At 38.9% G+C, this 15,645-nt stretch overlaps 3 protein-coding genes across 3 annotated transcripts; all 3 read left to right on the top strand.

Moving 5' to 3' along the window:
• Window positions 1-6,226: 6,226 nt before the first annotated feature.
• Window positions 6,227-7,094, top strand: LOC103322540 (uncharacterized). Its single transcript, XM_008224466.2, has 2 exons — window positions 6,227-6,384; window positions 6,482-7,094. Exons 1-2 carry the CDS (start codon window positions 6,227-6,229, stop codon window positions 7,092-7,094), a joined length of 771 nt encoding a protein of 256 aa, XP_008222688.2.
• A 644-nt stretch (window positions 7,095-7,738) lies between these two features.
• Window positions 7,739-8,530, top strand: LOC148914377 (uncharacterized). Its single transcript, XM_089043693.1, has one exon. The coding sequence runs from the start codon at window positions 7,739-7,741 to the stop codon at window positions 8,528-8,530; it is 792 nt and encodes a 263-aa protein (XP_088899819.1).
• A 5,096-nt stretch (window positions 8,531-13,626) lies between these two features.
• Window positions 13,627-14,080, top strand: LOC148914376 (uncharacterized). The gene is made up of 2 exons (XM_089043692.1): window positions 13,627-13,773; window positions 13,958-14,080. Exons 1-2 carry the CDS (start codon window positions 13,627-13,629, stop codon window positions 14,078-14,080), a joined length of 270 nt encoding a protein of 89 aa, XP_088899818.1.
• The last annotated feature ends 1,565 nt before the right edge of the window (window positions 14,081-15,645 follow it).

Below are 15,645 nucleotides of genomic sequence, written 5' to 3'. Positions count from 1 at the left end.
ACAATGATGCATAATTCTAATATTTGCATGTTTCATTTTGATAATAGTTACAAAAATGGTCCAAGTACAAGTAGGAAAAATGAATTGCACAAGTATTTGGATGAGGAAAGACTAGATAGAAAGCAAGACATAGATGTTCTTTCTTGGTGGCAAATGGAGCATTTTCATTATCCAATATACTTTTAAATCTAGCTCATGATGTGTTAACAATTCCTATTTCTACGATTGCATCGGAATCTGCTTTTAGTATTGGTGGTAGAGTACTAGATCAATACCGTAGTTCATTATTGCTTGAAATTGTTCAAGTTTTGTTGTGTGCTTGAGATTGGCTTTTTGGTAAATGAGGTAAATTTTATATAACTTAAAACAAGTGTTTTATTTTCTGTTTTTTTTTCATTATGTGAATATTCTGTAACTTTTGGGTTTTCAATGCTTAGCTATGGAAGAAGAGAGTGCTACTGTGGAAAGTCTTATTGAAGATCTCTTCAAACTTACTTCTCAAGATACTAGATCAGGACAAAGCTCCAATAGTATTTCTCTTGAAGATTGATGAGAGGTATTGATGAGTAATTGATATTTTATCAATGTAATATTTCTCAATAATTGTATACTTTTCTCATAGTTGTGTATCAATTTTTTTTTCTAGGAAAATTGCAATTGGTGAAATGTTGAAGTTTGGATCATCTTCATGGAATTTTTTTTTTATGTGGATCTTCATGGATGTTACTTCATATTTGTTTTGCCTTTTCCTTTTGTTATCATGGATCATGTTCAAGGACGTTGAATTTTGAATTAAATTCAAGAATTTTAGCTTTTGTTGGAATGATATTGATTTTTTTGGGCATGTACTGTTTGCATTTAAAATTTGTTCAAAAATATAGGTTTTTTAAATTTTTATTAAAAAAAATTATTTTCTTAACAGGTGAAACGGTCGTGTAGTGTGATTCGCGAATTGTAGCGGGTCGTGTTCGTGTTTGATAAGCTACCGATGTCATCACGCTCATACCTAGCAAACTTATGTCACTTTGAATGTCACCTTTCTGGAATCAGAGATGTTCTTCTATGACCCAGCATCCAATTCTACACCTCAAGGGGCGATACGAAGTGAAGAGCCCAATTGGAGCAACATCCAATCTCTGCACGAAGATTTATCTTAGCCAAGAAATAATAACAATCAATTGTCTCGAGTCTGGCACGCACAAATATTCTCTGCCAAACAACGATCAATCACCTAACCCCTGTGAAGCTGTTTTTGATTCAAGTCATACTCCTATAGACAACTTAGAATAACAAGATGAAGACCCCTCTCTCACTCAATAGTACCAGCGGACCAATCTCCTGAGAATATTTTTGAGGTAATTACTCCTACTAAACTTGTGCATTTAGAGGATAAATCTATTGGATATCAATTACCTTTCAGGCAAAATCGTGGGAAGCCACCAAATCGTTATTCACCTAATATTGGCAAGACATCCAAGTATCCAATTGCGAATCATGTATCCACTAAGAAGCTATCTGAACCACTCAAGGCTTTTGTGTGTCAGTTGTCTACTATCCATATTCCAACCAAGGTTTCTGAAGCATTGAAAGGTCCTAAGTGGGTCTAAGCTATAAAAGAGGATATGAAAGCTCTTGAGAAAAATCAGATTTGGACATTGGAGACTATACCACGAGGAAAAAAGACTGTAAGATGTAGATGGGTGTTTACTATAAAACATAATGCAGATGGATCTATCGAGCGATACAAGGCAAGACTTGTGGCAAAAAGGTACACATAGACCATGGTATAGATTATGAAGAAACCTTTGCTCCAGTTGCAAAGTTGAACACCATCAGAGTCTTATGATCTTGCAGCTAATTTGGATTGGCCACTACACTAGTTTGATGTAAAGAATGCTATTCTACATGGTGAACTCATGGAGGAGGTGTACATGGACATTCCTCCTACATATAATACTACTCATACTAGAACAAAAAACATTATATGGATTGAAACAGTCACCACAAGCATGGTTTAGACGGTTCACCATGGCAATGAAGAACAATGGTTTTAAACAGAGCAACTCAAATCATACACTGTTCTTGAAACATCAGAAAGGGAAGGTAACAACGTTAATAATCTATGTTGATGATATGATTATTACTGGGAATGATAAACAGGAAATATCACAACTACAAAACTATTTGGCTACTGTGTTTGAAATGAAGGATCTAGGTGGACTCAAGTATTTCTTGGGAATTGAGGTGGCTCGATCGTAGTAAGGCATATTTCTCTCTCAAATGAAATATGTCTTGGACCTGTTGACAGACACAGGAATGTTAGATTGCAAACTTGCGGACACTCCTATTGTTCAGAATCATCATCTTGGAGAATATCCAGATCAAGTTCCAACTAACAAAGAAAGATACCAAAGGTTAGTGGGAAGATTGATCTATTTGTCACATACTCGACTAGACATTGCTTATGCGGTGAGCTTTGTCAGTCAATTTATGTATTCTCCAAATGAAGACCACATGAATGCAGTTCTTCAGATACTTAGATATTTGAAGTCTACACCTAGAAAAAGACTTATGTTCTCAAAGCATGGTCATCTGAATATTGATGGTTATTCAGATGCAAATTGGGCAGGTAGTGTAACAAATAGAAAATCTACATCGGGTTACTTCACATTCGTGGGAGATAATTTGGTGACATAGAAGAGCAAGAAACAGAATGTAGTAGCTTTATCTAGTGCAGAAGCCGAGTTCAGAGGCATGACTAAAGGGATTTGTGAACTTATTTGGTTAAGAAAGTTGCTTACTGAACTTAGGTATAAACCTTCATCCACAATGAATCTCTATTGTGACAACAAGACTGCTATAGTTATTGCACATAATCCGGTTCAGCATGTCGTACTAAACATGTTGAGGTAGATCGGCACTTCATCAAATAGAAGCTTAAGGCTAAAGTGTTTCAGTTTTCTTTTGTGAAATTTGAGGATCAATTGGTGGATATTTTGACAAAGGTGATTTCCAATAAAGCATTCCACAATTCACTGGATCAGTTGGGCATTTGCAACATCTATGCACTAACGTGAGGGGGAGTGTTAGCGTGACTTGTGGACTATTGACGTACTTTCTTTACACATCAAGAATTCCTATTATAATTGTAATAGATTTACTTTAATTCCTGATTCCTACTGTAAATAGATTTAGGAATTTATTATTTACTTGCCCATTCAGGTTTCGTTGTATTATAAATATAACCTCCTACAAGGAGAAGAATACATAGAAAATTTCCACAAACAAATATTCTCTCATAGTTGTCATATTTTAGCAGTAATAAGACGTTTACTGTAACCGGCCCTCATGAGGAAGCAAAGTAGGACATTCACACTGGTGAAGCCCATTGCCCCATGTCTGAGTTGGCGGAGCTAGGTTTAGATTGAGATAAAATGGGAAGGAAGACGCCATTTTATTTCTAAGTTTGAGGAGATAGGTTTAGATCAAGAGAAATGGGAAGGAAGAAAATTGGCGAGCAAGGTTGTTTTTTTTTTTTTTTTTCTTTTTTCTAAGTTGTGATTTTGTGTTTTCCCTCGTTTCCTTTTATGGACGAAGCAAAGTATGACATGACTTTTTTGAACAAACACGTTCAGCAAAGTCTCCATGACTTTCCATGACAGCTATCACCAGTAATTTTTGAGAGATTGGCGGATTTGCAAGGATTTATCTCCATCATTATCTTGGAGCTGTCACTTGGGATTTGCAGGGCCGCTTGGGGTTTATGCGAGTATTAATAACAAAATATTACCCAAAAAAAATCATAATTTAAAAAACGGACATGTATCACTTGATGGTGTAGCAAAATAAATAAATAAATAAAAATCTTCTTCTTTAAAAAACAGCTTGTATAAACATTATAAATATCAAATGGTGTAGCATATAATCAAAAAGTTGTCTGTAGCATGGTGGATAAGGTGTTGGAGGGGAATGAAAGTGGCAGGGGTTTGAAACCCCTTGTGGTTGCGCTGAAGTCTCCATTTCCTCTTTCCATGCGGGTTTCGAGTCGTGTAACGGGGTATATCGGAAATTGCCACCCCTAATTGTATGTTGTTTTCGGAGCAATAGTCCATAAATTTATACCCAATTTACATCTTGGTCCTCCAATTTGAATATTGGCTACTTCACTTCTTATACCATGGGTCCCACCACCACCAACGAAGAATAAATCAAATATCTCAATCCCCAACAATGCAGCCACTCTCCCTCCTCCCTTATCCCCAAACTTCATCCATAGATCCTTTGTTTTGTTCTGAAATAGGAGGGGAGGCTGGCTTGGGTTCGGTGGGTGGGGTAGTTCACTTGTTGCTTATTATTGAACCGAAATCACAATTAGACCTTGGAGGAGGAATTAGGGTACAATTTATCGGGGATTTCAACAACTTTGGTAGGGAAGTTGGTGGAAGTAAAACCTACATAAAATGATTGTTTTTCTCGTATATTTGATGGAAAATGTAATAAATTATGATGATTGGACCAATGGTGCGAGAGAAAGTGAAGCTAAGGATTACGGACCAACATTCGAGTTGGAGAACCAAAATGCAAATAAGTTATAAGTTCAAGGATAATTGCTCCAAAAACTATAGGGTCTAAACTTTAAATGACTATTGCGCCCAATGTAATGGAAGACCAATGGTGCTTACAAAAGTGGAATTGAGGGACTACATCAGTCATTTCTAAAGTTCAAGGACAAAATACGAATCGGGCATAAGTACAAGGACTATTGCTCCTAAACACTAATAAAAGTATAATATTGGATCACATCAAACAAAATCACAATTAATTTGCTTGGTTCGATTCAATTTGGCTTATTTATACACCTTATTATTTGCAATAAATTATTTGTGATACAAATTCTCAATATTTGGCCTTTTTTTTTATATATTGGTTACAATTTACTATTATGTTTCATCTCTTGAATTGATATCAAAATGACAGTTTTTTCCTCAACACTTAACACTTTTAATTGGTTTTCACGTTTCATTATTATGTTTCTCATACATTGATGTCAAAATTAGATCATTAGAGCATCTCCAATCATGGAGTGTATATGGAGATGTAAATTTACATTTCTTGTTGGTCGGAATGCTCTCCAGTGTGCAATTTTTTAGGGATGTAAAATACTCATATGGCTGGCAAATGCAAATAAAAATGTAAGTAAACAGTATATAGTGGAAACCGACTTCATTCATGTTATAATTCTAGATGGTTAGTAACAATGCAATGGGAATGACTTCTTCCCGTCTCAATTCTTAAGTTCTCCGATTTCTTAATTCCCTCATTCCAAATAAGTGTAAACATGTCAATATGAAGAAGAAAAAAAAAACTGAAAAAAAATTTCTCTTAGCTTCACTTTTCAATTGAGAGGAAGCAACTTATGATCAAGTAGTCTAGAGAGGAAGGAGATGCTCAATCCATATTTCATGTACCACATATCATGTACATAATGTATTTTCAATTTTGCTTGTGGCCATTTTAATAGTCAATTTATTTTTTCTATATTGGAATTTGTAATGAAATATTTATAACCAAGACAAGAATAGGATCTAGGTCCCATTGAATCATGCTATATTTTCTAGTTAAGTGTCACCTTTTCATTTTTTTTATTTTTTATTAGATAATTCTGAAAAGGGGCATGCTGTTAATCAAGTCAGAATCTTTTCTTTTAGAGTAAATTGCAGTACGCCCCCTTCGAAATAGGACCCCAATCAAACTGAACTCCCCAAACTTAGAATTCAATTTAACACATAAATTGTTTAAAATAGCCAATTTAGCCATTGCCATTAATTTTTCGTTAACTATAAGAGTAAACTAGTATTTTTGGAGTAAAATAAATAAAAATATATCAAACAAAAATAAAATAGATAATAAATAATAACAAATATAGTATAACATTTAAAATATAAATAAATAAAACATTCTCCATCTCTCACTCACTCACTCTCTCCCCCTCCTCTCTCTCTCTAGAATCAAAGATGCGAAGATCATCTCTCGAACTTTCTCCGTTTTCTCTAGGCTCTCTAGGGTTCTTTGCGGTTTCTTAGGAGAGTGGGTAAGCAAGTGGGTGGGTGTGATTATAGGGCTTTAGCCGGCATTCATGCACTGGCCTAAAGTGGGGAAAGGGTGTACGACATTGTTGCTGTTATTGCAGTGGGGGTGGAAGCTCTTAATCTCTACCTTTTTTATTATGGAGGATATTGTATCACAGTTCTTTTCCCGTTTCGTGCTCACGGGGGTTGAGCAACGAGAGGTCATTTTGGATTCTAGCTTTAATCAAGAGATAAAGTCATCGAAGTTCATTCTTGTGGGCAAGCTTCTTAATGATAGATATTTCAATAAGGAAGCGTTAAAACACACTGTTCAATCTACGAAAGCCTAAGGCTCATACTACGATAGTAGAGCTCAATTGTGATTGGTTCTTATTTGCCTTCAACATATGCAGGGCGAGGGCTATGATTTTGCAAGGAGGACCCTGGCTCTTCAATGGTTACCTGTTAGCTCTGACAAAGGCAAACCCTCTCATTACTAACCCATCCTTGATTCCAATATCCACTCAGGAATTCTGGATTCAGGTTAAGGGGCTTCCATTAGCTTATATAACTAGTCATTCCTCACCTATCATCGGACGAGAGCTTGGAGGCTATGTTGTCATGGATCAGAGTAAAAAAAGTGATTGCTTTGGAAATTTTCTTAGGATTCAAGCAGTGGTGGATATCACCAAACCCCTCCAGAGTCGCATATCTTTGCATTTAGATGTCATTCTGTTGGAGGTTGCAATTCGGCATGAAAAACTTCCTATTACTTGTTATCGGTGTGGAGTTATTAGCCATACTGAGTTGTCATGTCATGATGGACCAAGTCCAGGGACCGATGATTTAGTGAAACCATACGGAAAGTGGTTTCAACTTGATGTCTTTAGTGCCGATTATAGAAGGCCCCCCGATTGGCGTTTCGAACTTCCCTCAAGCAACGGTTGGTCCATGCTCCACCGGAAATGGATATGGCGATGGACGACCAAGATGGAAACGACGCTGATATCGACAACTTGCTTTTGAGGCGTGGGTCCACTCGGACGCTTTCGGTACCAATGAGGGACTGTCCCAATCCCACCGAATATATTTTTGGAGGAAACCAAGGTTCCTGCTCCTCTACTGTTGTCCCAAATTTAAATATTGCCCATGATGATGTGAACCATGTGCAGCGTGCAGACCCTATAACAGACACATTCTCTGTGCTAGTTGAGCGTACTGAAAGTAACCTTGCTCTCCCACCAACAGTTCCCAACGAGGCAATCAATTTATCCTCCAACATGAATTGTCAAGTCCCACTGCGCAGTGACTTGCAAGCTGATAGGTGTTGACCGATCTAAACCTTTCGGATTAAGCCACATTATTGAACACAACTCTATGCGCATGAGCGACTTGAAGGGGAAAAGCCCAAATTGGAACATGAGGCATAGCAAACTACGTGATTTGCATGGAAATTTCAACAAATTTGGAAAACGTGTTATTTTGGTATTCATGATGTGGCCGCTTTGCCATCTGCTAAATGACATTGCAGCTCATCCCTTTCTTCGTCTTTGTTAAAGTAGGGAACAACGGAGGTTCACAAGTCCCAACCCCTCTAAATACTATGAATTTGTTGAGCTGGAACTGTCAAGGGCTTGGGCCCTTGGACAATATATGCACTAAGATCCTTAATGCGTATTGAAGATCCTAAAATTGTGTTTCTAAGTGAAACACACGGCTCCTTGACTTCCACGGAAGATATTCGTCGTAAATTGGGTTTTTGGCAATGTATTGTTGTTGATAGTGTGGGTGCTTATAGTGGCCTTTGTCTGTTGTGGATGGAGGAAGTTACAATTCATGCTCGCTCTTTTAGTCGTAATCATTTTAATGTTGATGCGGAGATCCTGGGTTTAATGGGAAAGTGGAGATTGACTGGCTTTTATGGTTGGCCGGTAACCTCTGATCGATATAAATCTTGGGATTTTCTTGAAAAGTTTGGGCAAGGTAATTCACTCATGTGGGTATGCCTTTGGGATTTTAATGAGATCATTTGGGGGCATGAGAAAGTGGGGGGCAATCCCAGGGGTGTGAAGAGACAGATGATGGGTTTTCGTCATGCTGTGGATGTGTGTGGCCTTAAAGACTTGGGCTTTTCAAGTCCTAAATTTACTTGTTGGCGTACTTGGCCAGCTGAGATTCCCATTCGTCTTGACTGTGTGCTAGCTACTAATGTGTGGTGGGAGTGTTTCCATGGCTCTAGAGTGGTTAACCTTAACCCCTCTAAATCTGACCACATTCCCATTCGTTTGTCCATTTTTTGTGGCATGACAAACCACAAGAGGAAGAACCGTAGATTCGTCTTTGAGGAGCTCTGGGCTGGGCATGAGGAATGTCGAGGTGTTATCCGTGAGCGTTGGAATGATGTTAGCTCCAGTGTGGCCTCAATTCAGGTCTGCAATAAAGTACGGAGGCACTCGGCTTAAGCTCTTGCAGTGGAGTCGCCAAACTTTTGGCTCCCTCTCTCGTGATATTACTGAGGCCAGGAAAAACCTTGGTGAGCTCTTAAATGCTCCATGCTCCTAACTTGTGGTTGACTTGCGTAGGCACTTGACGGCCTTTCTAGATTCCTTGATGGCTAAAGGTGAAATTGTGTGGCGTCAGAGGTCAAGAGCAATTTGGTTGAAGTCAGGTGATCAAAACTTAAATTTATTTCATAATCAGGCCAATAATTATAGAAGAAAAAAAATAGGATTGCGGGGTTGTTTGAAGGAAATGGTACTTGGAGTCAACTGATGATGGTATTGATAAGACCGTGGTTAATTATTTCCAAAATCTATTTCGTTCCATGAGGACATATTGGATTCGGTGCATGGTAGAGTAACCACTGAGATGAACCAGTCCCTTCTTTTCAAGTTCTCGGCTGAAGAAGTTAAGTTTGCTCTATTTCAAATGTACCCTTCACAAGCCCCTAGCCCAAATGGCATGTCCTCTTTTTTTTAAGAAATATTGGGATGTGGTGGGGGAGGACGTGGTGGCGGCTGTCTTGGACTTCTCGCACTCTGGTACTTTATGCAAGAAGTTAAACTTCACTTATGTGGCCCTCATTCCAAAAGCCAAGGCTCCTAAACTTATGACTCAACTTAGACCTATAAGTTTGTGTAACATCATCAACAAGATTGGGGCCAAAGTTTTGGAAAACAGACTGAAGATAATATTAAGGGATATTATTAGTCCATCCCAAAGTGCTTTTGTTCCTAGGAGATCGATTTATGATAATTCTATTCTAGCCTTCGAAATCATGCACTTTATGCATAGGAAAATAAAAGGGAGAAAGGGTGTTATGACCCTCAAACTAGACATGAGCAAAGTGTACGATCAGGTGGAATGGAGTTTTGTTAAGAATGTCATGGATGCCATGGACTTTGAAGATAAGTGCAATTAATAATGATGTGTGTCTCTTCTGTCTCTTATTCTTTTTTGGTTAATGGTGCACCCATCAGGTATGTTCTTCCTCATTTATCCTCTTACCTTTTCTTATTATGTGCTAAAATTTTATATGGCTTGATTACACAAGCCGAGAACCATGGTCTTATCCACAGAGTTTCCATATGTAGGGGCACACCCTCGGTTAGCCATTTACTTTCATTGACGAAAGTTGTCACTTCATGACGACTTCCTATATAGAGTGTCAATCCCTTCGTGATATCTTTAACAAATATGAAACTGCCTCATGCCAAAGGATCAACCTGGAAAAGAGTTGTGTATCTTTTAGCATGAACGTGGGGATTAAGGAGCAGCACCTCCTCATGGGTATTCTCAAAGTGCAGTGGGTGGAAAAGCACGATAAGTATTTGGGTTTGCCCACCTTTGTGGGAAGATCCAAAACAGTATGTTTTAACCCAATCAAGGAGATGATTTGGGGGAAGTTTTAGGGATGGAAAGAGAAGATGATAAGTTTTGCTGGAAAAGAGGTGCTTCTGAAGGTGGGGGCTCAGGCTGTCCTTATTTACTTAATGACTTTCTTTTTACTGCCTAAGGAGCTATGTGATGAAATTCAACAAGTTATGGCCTAATATTGGTTGGGGGAACAAGGGGACCAAATGAGGATCCATTGGAGGAGCTAGAACCATTTGTGTAAGCCTAAAAATGAAGGTGGTTTAGGCTTCAAACACCTATATGCATTTAACTTGGCCTTATTGGCCAAGCAATTTTGGAGATTACATTCTAATCCTAACTCTTAAATGTATCAAGTTTTCAAGGCTAGATGTTTCAAGAAATGCTCCATTTTGGAGGCCCCGAAAGGCTCTGCCCCCACTTTTGTTTGGAGAAGCTTATGTGATGCTAGAGTAGTGTTGGAGCTTCGCTCTTACTGGCAAATTGGCAATGACCTTTTTGTGAAAATTTGGGGGGATAACTGCATTCCGAATCTAAACAAGTTCCAAATTCTTTCTAAGCCTATGCATGGTTATAAGGAGTCTACTGTTGGGGATCTGATTGATCATGTGACGATTCAATGGCGTGAAAGCATCCTTACTAGCTGGTTCTCTGTTGAGAAAGCCAAGTGTATTCGCAGGATTCCTTTGAGTCATAGTAGGCCCACTAATAGATTAATTTGGCACTTCGAGAAGATTGATTTATCCTGTCTTAGCAGTGCCTATGAGGAGATCCGTCAACTCTTGTTGGATTATAATGGTTTGGGCACGTCTGGTAGTGAGAGCTTCAATGGGTTTCCCTCTACAGTATGAAAGAAGCTCTGGAATATTCATGTTAAGCCTAGAGTGCAATTGTTTGGTTGGTGGACTTTCATTGACATCTTGCCTACCAGAGAAAAATTGTCCTAGAAAGGGATGTCGCGTGATGTCATTAGGTGCCTTTTCTACAATCATCCAGATGAGTCTCTCTCCTGCAATTTCTTATTATGTCCTTTTGCAACAAGGATTTGGCCTACCTATCCGGTGGGTTCTACTATTAGAGACTCTACCTCTATGAGTCTGAAACATTGGTTATTTTTTATTTTTACTGAGTTGTCAGCTTTATGTATCTAGCAAATTCTGATGCTCCTCTGGGGTATTTGGAAGGAAAGAAATGCTAGGCTATGGAATGATTCACATCGGAATCCTGAGGAGGTAATCTCCAATACCATGCGCATTTTACATGAATTTCATGATGAGCACCAACTTGTCTCTTGTGTTCTTTCAAAGGGGGAAGCCAGGTGGCATTTGCCTCCTCTAGGTGCGATTAAGATTAATTTTGATGGGACTATTAGTAAGCAATCCACAGTGGGGGGTGGGGGTGGGTCCTAAGAGATGACACAAGAGCTTTTATGTTTGGGGCCTATCACATCACTTGCTATTGTTGTGTCGATTTAGCTGCATCAAAATCGTTTTAGCTGCATTATCAACTTGTGATACTCGCAAGTGCACGAGCCATTGGGTATTATAGCATATGTGAGTGTAAGGTCGATCCCACGACGATTGATGATAGATTGATTCAATTCGATTCCCTGCACAAAACCGAAATGGAAACATAGTTTAAAGATGATTGCGAAGAGTACACTAGGGAGCAATCCAATTCTAAGTCTCAAGCAATCAAGTTAACAAGTTCAATTCAAGTAAAAAGATTGATTCTTTCTAATATATAATTTAGCCATAGTGTCTGGTCTAAACCTTGCATTCCTAATTCCCTAATTAGATTCTTTTTGTCGAACCTAAATTAAACATTAGAAATCCATTAAGAATAGGAGAACGTTTTAAACAACCAAGCATGTATCTAATCCTTGTTGTTGAATGTCCATACATACTCTTCATATTCAAAGTTCAATTTGGATTAAGGCATATGGTGTCTACTCTTATTCCATCCAAGATAGCAAACATACAAGATAGCAAACATACAAGTTTAAATGGTGATCAAACATTCAAACAAGCGTATCAACTGATAAGCATAATGAATAAAAACAATAACTAAAATTGAAACTTGGAAACCAATCAAACTTCAAAAACTTAAAATCATCATGTTCATAACAATAACAGAAAATTACAAGGTGTTTATTAAATAGAAAGACAAAGTAAAGCTAAGGAAATACAAGAAGAAAATAAAAGGCAAAGGGAGGAGAAGAAGATATGGACATCATGCAAGAGATGGAAAAGCTTCATCTCCATGGCTACCAGGAGGCCAAAGCCTCCTAGCTGTTGCCTTCTCTCTTCTTTCCTTTTGTGACTCTCAACTCTCCCTCTTTTTGTGTACAATGTGATGAAATATGAATGAATGATGAATCTCAGCTCTTTGGAGACTATATATTTATAGGGTTAAGGGAAGTAGGAATTCTGGTTTGGATATTGAGTTCACCAACCACACTTACTTCACCTAACACACAATTGCATTTAAAATTAGTTCACTAACAACACCCTCTTCATCTTCTTTATTTCTTGTGGCTGCTGGAAAACTCCACTTGAATTAGCTTACCTAACTTCCCCACCATCAAAAATCACCTCATGCTTAGGTCAGAATGACCAAGCAACAATTAGCTCATCATCAGGTCAGAATGACCATCACCTTCATGGGCTCTCGAATTGAGCTTTACTTAAGCAAATAACGACTTTGAGCACTCTATCTTAAAGCTCAAAATGTCATCTTTCCAACGACATATCATGTGGGCCAATCCAAGGTCGGATGAAGATGTTAAGGCCGAAACGCATTTCTAACTCAGTCTCCAGTTTTGCACGTTTTTCTGCCTTTTTCTATCCAAAGCCACCATTGCTACCTAAAGCTCAATGAACTGAATGACAAATACAAAAGAGATTAAAAGTACAAGTTTAAATAAAAAAATATCACCAAATCCATATGTTAAAAGAGTAGAAAATGATATACAATTATGCACTGATCACTTGCTCAGGCACAAATCCTGGCGCTTAGTGATGCATTGCGTTGGGCTCTAACCCTCCTCCAGGAGCCATGGTTATTGAGGGGAACACAAGGGATTTGATCCTGGCAGTTATGCACCTTGACATAAACCATTCTAATGTGGGTTTTCTAGTTGAAGACTGTAGGCTTCTCCCTTCTCAATTAGCTTTTCGTTCCTTAAGTTTGGTTTCAAGTGGTGCCAATTATGTGGCCCAACGTTTTTGTTCCTTTGCTTTGTCCTTATTTGAAGATGATGTGCAGTTTGGGGTCCCCCCCAATATCATCTGTGATCTCCCTTCTGTCATTTTTTGTTAAGACCCAATCTCATTTGGGCCTAATACTCTTTACAGCCCACTTACTATCACCTTAGTATCACCTAGCTAATTCCACAGATTAAACTTTATCCTTTCCGTATTTTTAGGAGTTTTGTTAGAACCTTTGCTAGATCATAGCCAGCTTGCCACAATCAGAAATTGTATAAACTCTCTTTCTCTTTTGCTTGAGAGGTATGAATTAAATTAATTGAATTTCCTTTTCTCATTTTCTTTGATGATGCTGACAAGTTTGGGATTCCATTCACTATTACTTAGCCATGTCCACGGGATTACCCATTCATTATTACCCAGCATCTTCAATGACGCCGACAAGTTCGGGATTCCATTTTTCTCATCATTCGAACATGAAACCCATGAAACTGGATCTTCCCCAATTTTATGGCAAAGACCACTATGGTTGGTTAGCAATGGTAGAACGCTTTCTAGAATATCATGAGGTGGATGAACCCAGGAAGGTCATGGTGGCAGCTATGCACTTGGGTGGTGATGCAGTGCTTTAGATGAAATGGTATGAGGCTAGGTATTCTCGTGAGTCATGGACCATTTTCTTTGAAATGCTCTTACAGCGATTTGGGCCAGGCGAGGCTTTGAACATTAATGTGGCCCTATCACGTATTAGACAAGTAGGTTCTGTCCGGGAGTATGTAACCCAATTTATCAAGCTATCATGTTAAGCTATGGGTTGGATTGATGAGTTACTTCCTGGGGGTATTTGTAGGAGGCCTGAATGAAGATATTCAAGATGACATCCTCGCGCTGGAGCCCAAGACACTAGCACGGGCCATGGAATTAGCCTAGATCTTTGAAAACAAACAACTTAGGAGAAGACCTTCTTCCCTGGCACCATTGGTCATAAATAAACCACTGTTCACACCCATGGGCACTACTCCAAAAGCTCATATAGAGACACTCCAAGCGGGACCTCCAGTCAATCGAATGACACAATCCGAACTCCAAGAAAGCAGGCGAAGAGATCTATGCTCTTATTGCGATGATCCTTATGTGCTGGGCCACATATGCAAACAGTCGTAGATTCTGATGATTGAAACAGAGGGGGAAGATAGATGAAAGGGTTCAAGAAGATAGAAGGGCAACAATGAAGGAAGCGCTTGATTGCACCGATGACGTTCTAATGCAGCTCCACGCCATTGTTGACAAGCGATAAAGCAAGGATCGGGCTGTGAAATTAATGGGACAAATCCATGGGGTCCCTATATTGGTATTTATTGATTATGGCACTGATTGAAGTTCTATTAATCCCAAAATTGTGGAACAATTAAGTCAGCATATTGAGAAGCAATCTATCGAAAAGTGGTAGTAGCCTCTGGAAAACCTCTGAGCACCAAGGGTGTGATTCGCTAGGTTACAGTGCAAATGTAGGGGTACCAATTTCAACATGACTATTGGCTTCTTACTGTAGCTAGGTGTGATTTGGTTTTAGGAATGGATTGTTTGGAAACATTGGGATTGGTTGGATGGAGTTTCCAGCATAAACCTATGGAATTCACCATGGATGGGGTTAATCATAGAATCGTGGGAGCTACTGGCTCACTCCAATGGGTAGCCCAAGTATGTCTTCTTATGGGGGAGTTAGCTCAAGATGGCTGGCACTAAAAAAATAACTCTGCGACACCTTTGCCACAACCTCTACAACAGTTGATCAACTTCTATATGGAATTGTTTGCCCGAACCCACGAGTCTTACTCCCACAAGAAGTGTTGATCATCAAATCACTCTAATGGCTAGCACCCCAGTAGTTACTGTCAAACCATATCGGTATGCCCACGGCCAAAATAAAAAATAGAGGCTCAAGTTCGGGACATGTTGAAGGTAGGATTGATTCGCCCTAGTACCTAGCCCTTTTTCATCCCCAGCACTATTAGTCAAAAAAACCAAAAGGCAACTACAGATTTTGTATAGACTACAGAGCTCTAAATCAAGTGACCATTAAGGACAAGTTTCCCATTCCGGTGATTGACGAACTGCTGGATGAGTTACATGGGGCTGCCTACTTCACCAAACTTGACCTTCGATCAGGCTACCATCAAATTCGAATGAAGGATGACGACATCCTCAAAACGGCGTTTCGTACCTATGAGGGACATTATGAGTTTCTAGTGATGCCGTTTGGTCTCACAAATGCCCCTTCTACCTCTCAAACACTGATGAATTCTGTTTTTGGGGCTTCCTTATGAAAATTTGTTTTGGTATTCTTTGACAACATCCTTGTTTACAGCCGCACTCTTTCAGACCACGTTGCTCATCTAGAATTGTTTTTTGAGGTGCTTCGGGTTAATCATTTAAAGGTGAAGCTATCCAAGTGTTCATTTGGCTAAGTTTCGGTTGACTACTTGGGACACACC

Source organism: Prunus mume, unplaced genomic scaffold, assembly GCF_029339155.1.
Source record: "Prunus mume cultivar Tortuosa unplaced genomic scaffold, ASM2933915v1 scaffold17, whole genome shotgun sequence".
NCBI lineage: Eukaryota > Viridiplantae > Streptophyta > Magnoliopsida > Rosales > Rosaceae > Prunus > Prunus mume.
Note: the sequence above shows the minus strand (reverse complement) of the source record. Positions and strands in the feature narration are given on the sequence as shown.

Excerpts from the sequence above, each read along its gene's own strand:
- LOC148914376 (XM_089043692.1), top strand. The coding sequence starts at position 13,627 with ATGAAACCCATGAAACTGGATCTTCCCCAATTTTATGGCAAAGACCAC. Across the intron at positions 13,774-13,957 it reads TGCACTTGGGTGGTGATGCA|CTATGGGTTGGATTGATGAG; the intron begins GTGCTTTAGATG and ends TATCATGTTAAG.
- LOC148914377 (XM_089043693.1), top strand. The coding sequence starts at position 7,739 with ATGCGTATTGAAGATCCTAAAATTGTGTTTCTAAGTGAAACACACGGC.
- LOC103322540 (XM_008224466.2), top strand. The coding sequence starts at position 6,227 with ATGGAGGATATTGTATCACAGTTCTTTTCCCGTTTCGTGCTCACGGGG. Across the intron at positions 6,385-6,481 it reads AGATATTTCAATAAGGAAGC|GGCGAGGGCTATGATTTTGC; the intron begins GTTAAAACACAC and ends CAACATATGCAG.